This window comes from Oncorhynchus mykiss, chromosome 29 (assembly GCF_057628025.1).
Source record: "Oncorhynchus mykiss isolate SJ-2025 chromosome 29, ASM5762802v1, whole genome shotgun sequence".
Lineage (NCBI taxonomy): Eukaryota > Metazoa > Chordata > Actinopteri > Salmoniformes > Salmonidae > Oncorhynchus > Oncorhynchus mykiss.
This window is the reverse complement of record NC_143050.1, coordinates 1,728,073-1,741,388: the sequence shown is the minus strand read 5'-3', so window position 1 is coordinate 1,741,388 and position 13,316 is coordinate 1,728,073. Positions and strand designations below refer to the sequence as shown.

Genomic DNA, 13,316 nt, shown 5'->3' with positions numbered 1-13,316 from the left:
AAAAATTCCCTTAACACCAACCCTTGTAATCTTCTGGAAAAAATGGTGATTGACCAGATACAATGCTATTTTACAGTGAACAAATTGACAGATTTTCAGCATGCTTATAGGGAAGGACACTCAACAAGCACAACACAAATCTTCCATCTTTACTAACTGACTTACCTAGTTTAATAAAGGTTAAAAAAAATAAGGCACTGCTCTGCCTTCTTAACAGCACTATCAACAAGGCAGGTCCTAGTTTCTACCTTCTTAACAGCACTATCAACAAGGCAGGTCCTAGTTTCTACCTTCTTAACAGCACTATCAACAAGGCAGGTCCTAGTTTCTACCTTCTTAACAGCACTATCAACAAGGCAGGTCCTAGTTTCTACCTTCTTAACAGCACTATCAACAAGGCAGGTCCTAGTTTCTACCTTCTTAGCAACACTATCAACAAGGCAGGTCCTAGTTTCTACCTTCTTAACAGCACTATCAACAAAGCAGGTCCTAGTTTCTATCTTCTTAACAGCACTATCAACAAGGCAGGTCCTAGTTTCTACCTTCTTAACAGCACTATCAACAAGGCAGGTCCTAGTTTCTACCTTCTTAACAGCACTATCAACAAGGCAGGTCCTAGTTTCTACCTTCTTAACAGCACTATCAACAAGGCAGGTCCTAGTTTCTACCTTCTTAACAGCACTATCAACAAAGCAGGTCCTAGTTTCTACCTTCTTAACAGCACTATCAACAAGGCAGGTCCTAGTTTCTACCTTCTTAGCAACACTATCAACAAGGCAGGTCCTAGTTTCTACCTTCTTAACAGCACTATCAACAAGGCAGGTCCTAGTTTCTACCTTCTTAACAGCACTATCAACAGGGCAGGTCCTAGTTTCTACCTTCTTAACAGCACTATCAACAAGGCAGGTCCTAGTTTCTACCTTCTTAACAGCACTATCAACAAAGCAGGTCCTAGTTTCTACCTTCTTAACAGCACTATCAACAAGGCAGGTCCTAGTTTCTACCTTCTTAACAGCACTATCAACAAGGCAGGTCCTAGTTTCTACCTTCTTAACAGCACTATCAACAAGGCAGGTCCTAGTTTCTACCTTCTTAACAGCACTATCAACAAGGCAGGTCCTAGTTTCTACCTTCTTAACAGCACTATCAACAAAGCAGGTCCTAGTTTCTACCTTCTTAACAGCACTATCAACAAGGCAGGTCCTAGTTTCTACCTTCTTAGCAACACTATCAACAAGGCAGGTCCTAGTTTCTACCTTCTTAACAGCACTATCAACAAGGCAGGTCCTAGTTTCTACCTTCTTAACAGCACTATCAACAAGGCAGGTCCTAGTTTCTACCTTCTTAACAGCACTATCAACAAGGCAGGTCCTAGTTTCTACCTTCTTAACAGCACTATCAACAAGGCAGGTCCTAGTTTCTACCTTCTTAACAGCACTATCAACAAGGCAGGTCCTAGTTTCTACCTTCTTAACAGCACTATCATCAAGACAGGCCCTAGTTTCTACCTTCTTAACAGCACTATCATCAAGACAGGCCCTAGTTTCTACCTTCTTAACAGCACTATCAACAAGGCAGGTCCTAGTTTCTACCTTCTTAACAGCACTATCATCAAGACAGGCCCTAGTTTCTACCTTCTTAACAGCACTATCAACAAGGCAGGTCCTAGTTTCTACCTTCTTAACAGCACTATCAACAAGGCAGGTCCTAGTTTCTACCTTCTTAACAGCACTATCAACAAGGCAGGTCCTAGTTTCTACCTTCTTAACAGCACTATCAACAAGGCAGGTCCTAGTTTCTACCTTCTTAACAGCACTATCAACAAGGCAGGTCCTAGTTTCTACCTTCTTAACAGCACTATCAACAAAGCAGGTCCTAGTTTCTACCTTCTTAACAGCACTATCAACAAGGCAGGTCCTAGTTTCTACCTTCTTAGCAACACTATCAACAAGGCAGGTCCTAGTTTCTACCTTCTTAACAGCACTATCAACAAAGCAGGTCCTAGTTTCTACCTTCGTAACAGCACTATCAACAAGGCAGGTCCTAGTTTCTACCTTCTTAGCAACACTATCAACAAGGCAGGTCCTAGTTTCTACCTTCTTAACAGCACTATCAACAAAGCAGGTCCTAGTTTCTACCTTCTTAACAGCACTATCAACAAGGCAGGTCCTAGTTTCTACCTTCTTAGCAACACTATCAACAAGGCAGGTCCTAGTTTCTACCTTCTTAACAGCTTTATCAACAAAGCAGGTCCTAGTTTCTACCTTCTTAACAGCACTATCAACAAGGCAGGTCCTAGTTTCTACCTTCTTAACAGCACTATCAACAAGGCAGGTCCTAGTTTCTACCTTCTTAACAGCACTATCAACAAGGCGGGTCCTAGTTTCTACCTTCTTAACAACACTATCACTAATGGGGATCCACAATAAACCCCAGGAAGAGTAGCTGCTGCCTTGACAGAAACTAATGGGGATCCATAATAAACCCCAGGAAGAGTAGCTGCTGCCTTGACAGGAACTAATGGGGATCCATAATAAACCCCAGGAAGAGTAGCTGCTGCCTTGGCAGGAACTAATGGGGATCCATAATAAACCCCAGGAAGAGTAGCTGCTGCCTTGACAGGAACTAATGGGGATCCATAATAAACCCCAGGAAGAGTAGCTGCTGCCTTGACAGGAACTAATGGGGATCCATAATAAACCCCAGGAAGAGTAGCTGCTGCCTTGACAGGAACTAATGGGGATCCATAATAAACCCCAGGAAGAGTAGCTGCTGCCTTGACAGGAACTAATGGGGATCCACAATAAACCCCAGGAAGAGTAGCTGCTGCCTTGACAGGAACTAATGGGGATCCATAATAAACCCCAGGAAGAGTAGCTGCTGCCTTGGCAGGAACTAATGGGGATCCATAATAAACCCCAGGAAGAGTAGCTGCTGCCTTGGCAGTAACTCATGGGGATCCATAATAAACCCCAGGAAGACTAGCTGCTGCCTTGACAGGAACTAATGGGGATCCATAATAAACCCCAGGAAGAGTAGCTGCTGCCTTGACAGGAACTAATGGGGATCCATAATAAACCCCAGGAAGAGTAGCTGCTGCCTTGACAGGAACTAATGGGGATCCATAATAAACCCCAGGAAGAGTAGCTGCTGCCTTGACAGGAACTAATGGGGATCCATAATAAACCCCAGGAAGAGTAGCTGCTGCCTTGACAGGAACTAATGGGGATCCATAATAAACCCCAGGAAGAGTAGCTGCTGCCTTGGCAGGAACTAATGGGGATCCATAATAAACCCCAGGAAGAGTAGCTGCTGCCTCGGCAGGAACTAATGGGGATCCATAATAAACCCCAGGAAGAGTAGCTGCTGCCTTGACAGGAACTAATGGGGATCCATAATAAACCCCAGGAAGAGTAGCTGCTGCCTTGGCAGGAACTAATGGGGATCCATAATAAACCCCAGGAAGAGTAGCTGCTGCCTTGGCAGGAACTAATGGGAATCCATAATAAACACACATACAGCTGTGGTGTTCAATGTCGGGGTCGCGAACCCCGGAACTGCAAAAAATCTCTAAAATGTCAGAACAAAACATTTAAGAGTACAGATGATACAGACAAGCGTTTTTGAGAAACTTTTTACTAAATGTATATTTGGTTTGTTTTCTTTTTGATAAGAGATTAACCTACAGAAATGTGGTGAGAAATTGATGTGGAAATAAATGGGGTCCCCCCTGAAGGAGTTTGAATACGACAGCGGTCAACATTAATATTAACAGGGAGGTGTATAACAGCAGCAGGATCACTGACTTAGAAAGACAACTGTCATGTATATTCAGAAATGACTTCATGTTTCAGATTTAGACTCCGCGATGCTGCTGACGGTGGAAACCATGTATGTCTACATGGAAATGATTCATTTGTTTTTCACAACTCTTACTCCTGACCTCTAACCCTGACCTCTAACCCTGACTGTCACGGTTTTCTGTATGTGAAGGAGAGTCGGACCAAAATGCGGCGTGTAGATTGCGATCCATGTTTATTTAAACTGAAGCAACACGAATCTAAATGCAAACACTACAAAACAATAAACGTAACGAAAACCAAAACAGCCTAATACTGGTGCACATACACACAGAACAAGGACATCAAGACACTAAGGACAATCACCCACGAAACACCCAAAGAATATGGCTGCCTAAATATGGTTCCCAATCAGAGACAACGATAAACACCTGCCTCTGATTGAGAACCACTTCAGACAGCCATAGACTTCACTAGAACACCCCACTAAGCTACAATCCCAACACACCACATACAAAAACCCATGCCACACCCTGGCCTGACCAAAATAAATGAAGATAAACACAAAATACTTTGACCAGGGCGTGACACTGACCTCTACCCCTGACCTCTTACCCCTGACCTCTTACCCCTGACCTCTTACCCCTGACCTCCACCCCTGACCTCTTACCCCTTGACCTCTTACCCTTGATCTCTTACCCCTGACCTCTACCCCTGTGTCTCTAGGTGTATTTGAGGTGAGCTGCAGAGTGACTGACCACTATAATGTTAACCTCTGTCCCTGACCTCTTACCCCTGACCTCTACCCCTGACCTCTTACCCCTGACCTCTTACCCCTGACCTCCACCCCTGACCTCTTACCCCTGACCTCTACCCCTGACCTCTACCCCTGACCTCTTACCCCTGACCTCCACCCTTGACCTATTACCCCTGACCTCTGACCCCTGACCTCTACCCCCTTGTGTCTCCAGGTGTATTTGAGGTGAGCTGCAGAGTGACTGACCACTATAATGTTAACCTCTGTCCCTGACCTCTGACCCCTGACCTCTAACCCCTTGTGTCTCCAGGTGTATTTGAGGTGAGCTGCAGAGTGACTGACCACTATAATGGAGGGATGAGACAGCAGTACTCTGTGAAGCCCTGCTCACCCGAGAGCAACGTGAAACACACACACTCCCGTGCCTCGTCAGTGGTTCGCTACTACATCAGCGCAGAGGAGGTGGAGTGGGACTATTCACCTAACCGGGCCTGGGAACTAGAGAAACATCACGCTACAGAGGAGGACAGGTAGAGAGAGGAGGAGGAGGGTGTTTCTGTGTGTCAAATCCAATCACAGGGTCACATAAATAGGATTTAGCAGATGTTATTGCGAGTGTAGCGAAATGCTTGTACGTGTGTGTGTGTGTGTGTGTGTGTGTGTGTGTGTGTCAGTTTCTGTTTCATTCATTAATAATTTTGTGTGTGTGTGATTCATTCATTCATAATTTTGTGTGTGTGTGTGTGTGTGTGTGTGTGTGTGTGTCCCAGTCCAGGCAGTATATTCGTGGGCAGGGGAGAGAATCGTATTGGTCCACGCTATAAGAAGGCGATGTATAGACAGTACACTGATGACACCTTCAGGACACAGACGGAACTGCAACCTGAACAACTGCACCTCGGCATTCTGGGTAGGGTGGGGGTCCCAATAATATCTTCTCCCTCCTGATGTTTGCACTTGTTCACTACTTTCAGCAAATCTAAAAGCATTGGATTGGTGAAGACATGGGCTACACTGAGTTTCTACATACCAGTCATTTCCTTTCAAATCCATGAAGGGAAGTAGCGGAGAAGAAGGCGGGATTAGTGCTTTAAAGAGACACATACCGTCCCTTTAAAGCAGTCACTGAAAAAATTAACCATGCTATTCTGGCAGTAGATCAAATCCCAGCTAGCACATTTTTTTCCTTGGAAGTTGTGGGAACGTATGTTTTTGGTTTCATGTTGGTCGTTTAAAACGGAACGTTTTTTTAAAACGTTCTGAGAAACCAACTGAACATTTTTCCTTTTTTGGGAACGTTTATTTTTAGGTTCCCGAGAACGTTTTCCTGGGAGGTTTTATTTCTGAGAACGGTCATTATAGGTTATTTGGAGGTTTTTTAATAGCTTCCTTAACCTCTAGCGACCTCAATCCCGTATCCGGGAGCGTAATCATCGCCTCAAGCTCATTACCATAACGCAACGTTTCCTATTCATGAAAATCGCAAATGAAATGAAATAAATATATTGAAACACAAGCTTAGCCTTTTGTTAACAACACTGTCATCTCAGATTTTCAAAATATGCTTAAACCAAAGCTACACAAGCATTTGTGTAAGAGTATTGATAGCCTAGCATAGCATTAAGCCTAGCATTCAGCAGGCAACATTTTCACAAAAACAAGAAAAGCATTCAAATAAAATAATTTACCTTTGAAGAACTTCGGGTGATTTCAATGACGAGACTCTCAGTTAGATAGCAAATGTTCATTTTTTCCAAAAAGATTATTTGTGTAGGAGAAATCGCTCCGTTTTGTTCATCACGTTTGGCTAAGAAAAAGACCGTAAAATGCAGTCACTACAACGCCAAACTTTTTTCCAAATTAGCTCCATAATATTGACAGAAACATGGCAAACTTTGTTTAGAATCAATCCTCAAGGTGTTTTTCACATATCTATTCGATAATATGTCAGTCGTGACAGTTGGTTTCTCATCAGAAGCGAACGGAAAAATACTGCAGCTGGAGATTACCTGGTAGATGGAGTCTCTTATGGTCAATCTTCCAATGATATGCCTACAAATACATCACAATGCTGTCAACACCTTGGGGAAGCGACAGAAAGCCTAAGCTCATTCGTGGCCCATTCACAGCCATATAAGGAGTCATTGGCATGAGGCGGTTTCAAAAAATGCGGCACTTCCTGATTGGATTTTTATCTGGGTTTCGCCTGTAACAGTTCTGTGGCAGTCACAGACAATATCTTTGCAGTTTTGGAAACGTCATAGTGTTTTCTTTCCAAAGCTGTCAATTATATGCATAGTCGAGCATCTTTTCGTGACAAAATATCTTGTTTAAAACGGGAACGTTTTTCATCCCAAAATTAAAATAGCGCCCCCTATATCCAAGAAGTTAAAGGAGACACCTGGGTTTGTTTTCATCATGTCCAAGGGATCTCACCCTGGGAGACACCTGGGTTTGTTTTCATCATGTCCAAGGGATCTCACCCTGGGAGACACCTGTGTTTGTTTTCATCATGTCCAAGGGATTTCACCCTGGGAGACACCTGGGTTTGTTTTCATCATGTCCAAGGGATCTCACCCTGGGAGACACCTGGGTTTGTTTTCATCATGTCCAAGGGATCTCACCCTGGGAGACACCTGGGTTTGTTTTCATCATGTCCAAGGGATTTCTAGGTCAGTGAGATGTTTCACACGTAATTGGCCACGAAGAGGGTGGGTCTGGGATCCGCACTCCCAAACAATACACCATATGACGGCTTCCGGTGTATTGACGGGGAGGGTGAAAATAAATGTAGCCCTGCTTTGAGGCATTTTGCTAAACCTCTATGCCATACTGATTATACCACAGCGCTCTATGTGATATTGATCACACTATACGTTTTTGTGCAAGGTTCCCTCTAAACTGCCACTCACCTCCCCTCACACTGCAGATGAAATATCAGCGCAGAGAAGCACGAGATGGAACTTCACTCATCTTTCTACATTCATGCCCTTTAGTCAACACTATCCGCATTTCGCTCTGCTGTGGGAATTGTGCTCGAATCAACGCAATACTTTCAATGTAACGGACCGAAACAAACTATGCAAGAGATTTTGTTGTAGGCAGAACTCATCGGAGTAGGATTCTATTGCATACTCTACACAGACCGGTGCAGCATAACCAATCAGAGCTGCAGTAGGCCTATATGCAAATAGACCCTTGCCATATATGGATCTGTGCCATTCACTTTGAACTGGACTGTGTTTACAACATGAGCGGCCGTGAGTAGATGAACTAGACTGTGTTTACAACATGAGCGGCCGTGAGTAGATGAACTGGACTGTGTTTACAGCATGAGCGGTCGTGAGTAGATGAACTGGACTGTGTTTACAACATGAGCGGTCGTGAGTAGATGAACTGGACTGTGTTTACAACATGAGCGGTCGTGAGTAGATGAACTGGACTGTGTTTACAGCATGAGCGGCCGTGAGTAGATGAACTGGACTGTGTTTACAGCATGAGTGGCCGTGACTAGATGAACTGGACTGTGTTTACAACATGAGCGGCCGTGAGTAGATGAACTGGACTGTGTTTACAGCATGAGTGGCCGTGACTAGATGAACTGGACTGTGTTTACAACATGAGCGGCCGTGACTAGATGAACTGGACTGTGTTTACAGCATGAGTGGCCGTGACTAGATGAACTGGACTGTGTTTACAACATGAGCGGCCGTGACTAGATGAACTGGACTGTGTTTACAACATGAGCGGCCGTGACTAGATGAACTGGACTGTGTTTACAACATGAGCGGCCGTGACTAGATGAACTGGACTGTGTTTACAACATGAGCGGTCGTGAGTAGATGCGCTTGGTTTGAGATCAAAGCGAGAGCTGCATGTAGCCACGTGTGTATATTTGTTCATATGATTGGCTAGTTAGTGAGTTATTAGCCCAGTTAAAGATAATTCGTAGTCAGCAATAGGGGAGGGATTACTTCCTACAAGAGCACGAAACATGTACATTTCTAGACATTTTGAAAAGCCAGTCAGGCAAAGAGCTTTTTTTTATGTCTTAAAGGGACAGTCTTGTATTTTTAGACAGGCTTGAATAAGCGAAGTAGCCAGTAGCCAAACTGTATCTTAAAACAGGTACAGCCTCAGTGTTCACAGTAAAACTGTAACTTAAAGCAGGTAGAGCCTCAGTGTTCACAGTAAAACTGTAACTTAAAGTAGGTACAGCCTCAGTGTTCACAGTAAAACTGTAACTTAAAGCAGGTACAGCCTCAGTGTTCACAGTAAAACTGTAACTTAAAGCAGGTACAGCCTCAGTGTTCACAGTAAAACTGTAACTTAGTGGGTAGAGCCTCAGTGTTCACAGTAAAACTGTAACTTAGTGGGTAGAGCATCAGTGTTCACAGTAAAACTGTAACTTAAAGCAGCTACAGCCTCAGTGTTCACAGTAAAACTGTAACTTAAAGCAGGTACAGCCTCAGTGTTCACAGTAAACATGTGCCGGAAGTTGCACAGAATTTCCACAATGTTCAAGTTTGCGCTCAGCAGGCCTAAAAATGTGTTTAGTGGCAAAGAAATATATATGGCATATGCGATATGCACGTGAGCCCACATCTCGTCAATCACCCTACTGAAACACTCTACACAGTGTCCCCACTGCTCCGAGACCAATGCCACAACCAGAGACTGGTGGCTCACAGCGGTATGGCGTGATGACTCACAGCGGTATGGCGTGATGACTCACAGCGGTATGACGTGATGACTCACAGCGGTATGGCGTGATGACTCACAGCGGTATGGCGTGATGACTCACAGCGGTATGGCGTGATGACTCACAGCGGTATGGCGTGATGACTCACAGCGGTATGACGTGATGACTCACAGCGGTATGGCGTGATGACTCACAGCGGTATGGCGTGATGACTCACAGCGGTATGACGTGATGACTCACAGCGGTATGGCCGTGATGACTCACAGCGGTATGACGTGATGACTCACAGCGGTATGGCGTGATGACTCACAGCGGTATGGCGTGATGACTCACAGCGGTATGACGTGATGACTCACAGCGGTATGGCGTGATGACTCACAGCGGTATGGCGTGATGACTCACAGCGGTATGGCGTGATGACTCACAGCGGTATGGCGTGATGACTCACAGCGGTATGGCGTGATGACTCACAGCGGTATGGCGTGATGACTCACAGCGGTATGGCCGTGATGACTCACAGCGGTATGGCGTGATGACTCACAGCGGTATGGCCGTGATGACTCACAGCGGTATGGCCGTGATGACTCACAGCGGTATGGCCGTGATGACTCACAGCGGTATGGCGTGATGACTCACAGCGGTATGGCGTGATGACTCACAGCGGTATGGCGTGATGACTCACAGCGGTATGGCCGTGATGACTCACAGCGGTATGGCCGTGATGACTCACAGCGGTATGGCCGTGATGACTCACAGCGGTATGGCGTGATGACTCACAGCGGTATGGCGTGATGACTCACAGCGGTATGGCGTGATGACTCACAGCGGTATGGCGTGATGACTCACAGCGGTATGGCCGTGATGACTCACAGCGGTATGGCGTGATGACTCACAGCGGTATGGCCGTGATGACTCACAGCGGTATGGCCGTGATGACTCACAGCGGTATGGCCGTGATGACTCACAGCGGTATGGCCGTGATGACTCACAGCGGTATGGCGTGATGACTCACAGCGGTATGGCGTGATGACTCACAGCGGTATGGCGTGATGACTCACAGCGGTATGGCGTGATGACTCACAGCGGTATGGCGTGATGACTCACAGCGGTATGGCGTGATGACTCACAGCGGAAGGCGTGATGACTCACAGCGGTATGGCGTGATGACTCACAGCGGTATGGCGTGATGACTTACAGCGGTATGGCGTGATGACTCACAGCGTTATGGCGTGATGACTCACAGCGGTATGGCGTGATGACTCACAGCGGTATGGCGTGATGACTCACAGCGGTATGGCGTGATGACTCACAGCGGTATGGCCGTGATGACTCACAGCGTTATGGCGTGATGACTCACAGCGGTATGGCGTGATGACTCACAGCGGTATGGCGTGATGACTCACAGCGGTATGGCGTGATGACTCACAGCGGTATGACGTGATGACTCACAGCGGTATGGCGTGATGACTCACAGCAGTATGGCGTGATGACTCACAGCGGTATGGCATGATGACTCTCAGCGGTATGGCGTGATGACTCACAGCGGTATGGCCATGATGACTCACAGCGGTATGGCCATGATGACTCACAGCGGTATGGCGTGATGACTCACAGCGGTATGGCGTGATGACTCACAGCGGTATGGCGTGATGACTCACAGCGGTATGACGTGATGACTCACAGCGGTATGGCCGTGATGACTCACAGTGATGACTCACAGCGGTATGGCGTGATGACTCACAGCGGTATGGCGTGATGACTCACAGTGATGACTCACAGCGGTATGGCGTGATGACTCACAGCGGTATGGCGTGATGACTCACAGCGGTATGACGTGATGACTCACAGCGGTATGGCGTGATGACTCACAGCGGTATGGCCGTGATGACTCACAGCGGTATGGCGTGATGACTCACAGCAGTATGGCGTGATGACTCACAGCGGTATGGCCGTGATGACTCACAGCGGTATGGCGTGATGACTCACAGCGGTATGGCGTGATGACTCACAGCGGTATGGCGTGATGACTCACAGCGGTATGGCGTGATGACTCACAGCGGTATGGCGTGATGACTCACAGCGGTATGGCCGTGATGACTCACAGCGGTATGGCGTGATGACTCACAGCGGTATGGCGTGATGACTCACAGTGATGACTCACAGCGGTATGGCGTGATGACTCACAGCAGTATGGCGTGATGACTCACAGCGGTATGACGTGATGACTCACAGTGATGACTCACAGCGGTATGGCGTGATGACTCACAGCAGTATGGCCATGATGACTCACAGCGGTATGGCGTGATGACTCACAGTGATGACTCACAGCGGTATGGCGTGATGACTCACAGCAGTATGGCCATGATGACTCACAGCGGTATGGCGTGATGACTCACAGCGGTATGGCGTGATGACTCACAGTGATGACTCACAGCGGTATGGCGTGATGACTCACAGCAGTATGGCGTGATGACTCACAGCGGTATGGCCGTGATGACTCACAGCGGTATGACGTGATGACTCACAGCGGTATGGCGTGATGACTCACAGCGGTATGGCGTGATGACTCACAGCGGTATGGCGTGATGACTCACAGCGGTATGGCGTGATGACTCACAGCGGTATGGCGTGATGACTCACAGCGGTATGGCGTGATGACTCACAGCGGTATGGCGTGATGACTCACAGCGGTATGGCGTGATGACTCACAGCGGTATGGCCGTGATGACTCACAGCGGTATGGCGTGATGACGCCACTGAAATTCCCACGGAAGAACGTTGTTTCTTAACGCTCTCTGAACGTTCCCAATGTCAAACCCGTTGGAGAACATTCCTAGAACCTTTTCCAAAATGTTAATTAAATGTAACCAAACGTTCTGTTAAAAGGAACGAAATACAAAAGAAAATAGTGTTTTATTGTCAAGTTCCTTAAATGTGCTGAGAATGTTCCAAAGCCAAGCAACGTTCCCAGAAGGTTGTGGGAAGGTTGTAGGCTAAATAACCGTAGGACAACCATGCTCTCACCAAGCTGTAAGAAACATATGGTTCTCAGAACTTTTATGCGCTAGCTGGGATTGATACGGTTACTGGTGTGTTTGTGTGTCGTTCCTACAGGTCCTATCATCAGGGTGGAGGTGGGAGAGGAGGTTCTGATCACCTTTAAGAACAGAGCCAGCCGTCCGTACTCTATACACGCTCACGGAGTGGTCACTACCGACACACACACACCTGTCCAGCCAGGTAAAGCACACACACAAACACACTGCCGGCCGCACTCTATACAAACACACAGAGTGGACATCACAGACACAGACACACCTGTCCAACCAACAACGGTCCATGTTAATGTGTGTGTGATCCTCCCCTTTTATCTCCTCCTCTCCTCTCTTCTCTTCTCTTCTCCTTCTCTCTCCTTTCCTCCTCTCCTCTTCTATCCTCCTCTCTCCTCTTCTCCTTATCTCTCCTTTCCTCCTCTCCTCTCCTCTTCTATCCTCTTCTCTCCTTTCCTCTCTCCTCTTCTCCTCCTCTCCCCTCCCCTCTCCCTCTATCCTCCTCTCCTCCTCCCCCCCACCTCCTCTCCCCTGTCCACTCCTCCTCTCTCATCCCCCCTCTCCTCCCCTCTCCCCCTCTACCTCCTCTCCTTCTCTCCTTTTCCCTCTCCTCCTCCCCTCCTCTCCTTTTCCCCTCTCCTCCTCTCCTTTTCCCCTCTCCTCCTCTCCTTTTTCACTCTCTTCCTCTCCTCCTCTCCTTTCCCCCTCTCCTCCTCTCCTCCTCTCCTTTTCCCCTCTCCTCCTCTCCTCCTCTCCTTTTCTCCTCTCCTCCTCCCTTCCTCTCCTTTTCCCCTCTCCTTTTCCCTCTCCCTCTCCTCTCCTCCTCTCCTTTTCCCCTCTCCTCCTCTCCTCCTCTCCATCTCTCTCCTCCTCTCCTCTCCTCTATTCTCTCATCCCCAGGTTATATGACAGAGTTCAGATGGGAGGTCCCAGAGAGCTCTGGTCCAGGAGTCTCTGATCCTAACTGTATCTCCTACGCGTACTACTCTACTGTTGACTTCGTCAAG

General features: G+C 47.1%; 1 protein-coding gene across 3 annotated transcripts in view; it reads left to right on the top strand.

Annotated features, from left to right (window-relative positions):
• The window catches only part of hephl1b (hephaestin like 1b), an 80,085-nt gene that overhangs the window by 56,862 nt on the left and 9,907 nt on the right, over window positions 1-13,316 (top strand). For 2 of the 3 annotated variants that reach the window (XM_090226310.1, XM_036967792.2), the window contains exons 12-15: window positions 4,868-5,087; window positions 5,328-5,467; window positions 12,374-12,499; window positions 13,210-13,316. In XM_090226310.1, coding sequence (XP_090082436.1) covers window positions 4,868-5,087; window positions 5,328-5,467; window positions 12,374-12,499; window positions 13,210-13,316 — 593 coding nt within the window. Of the gene's footprint in view, window positions 1-4,526; window positions 4,601-4,867; window positions 5,088-5,327; window positions 5,468-12,373; window positions 12,500-13,209 lie in introns of those variants that run through there. The other variant, XM_090226311.1, reaches the window with a different exon arrangement.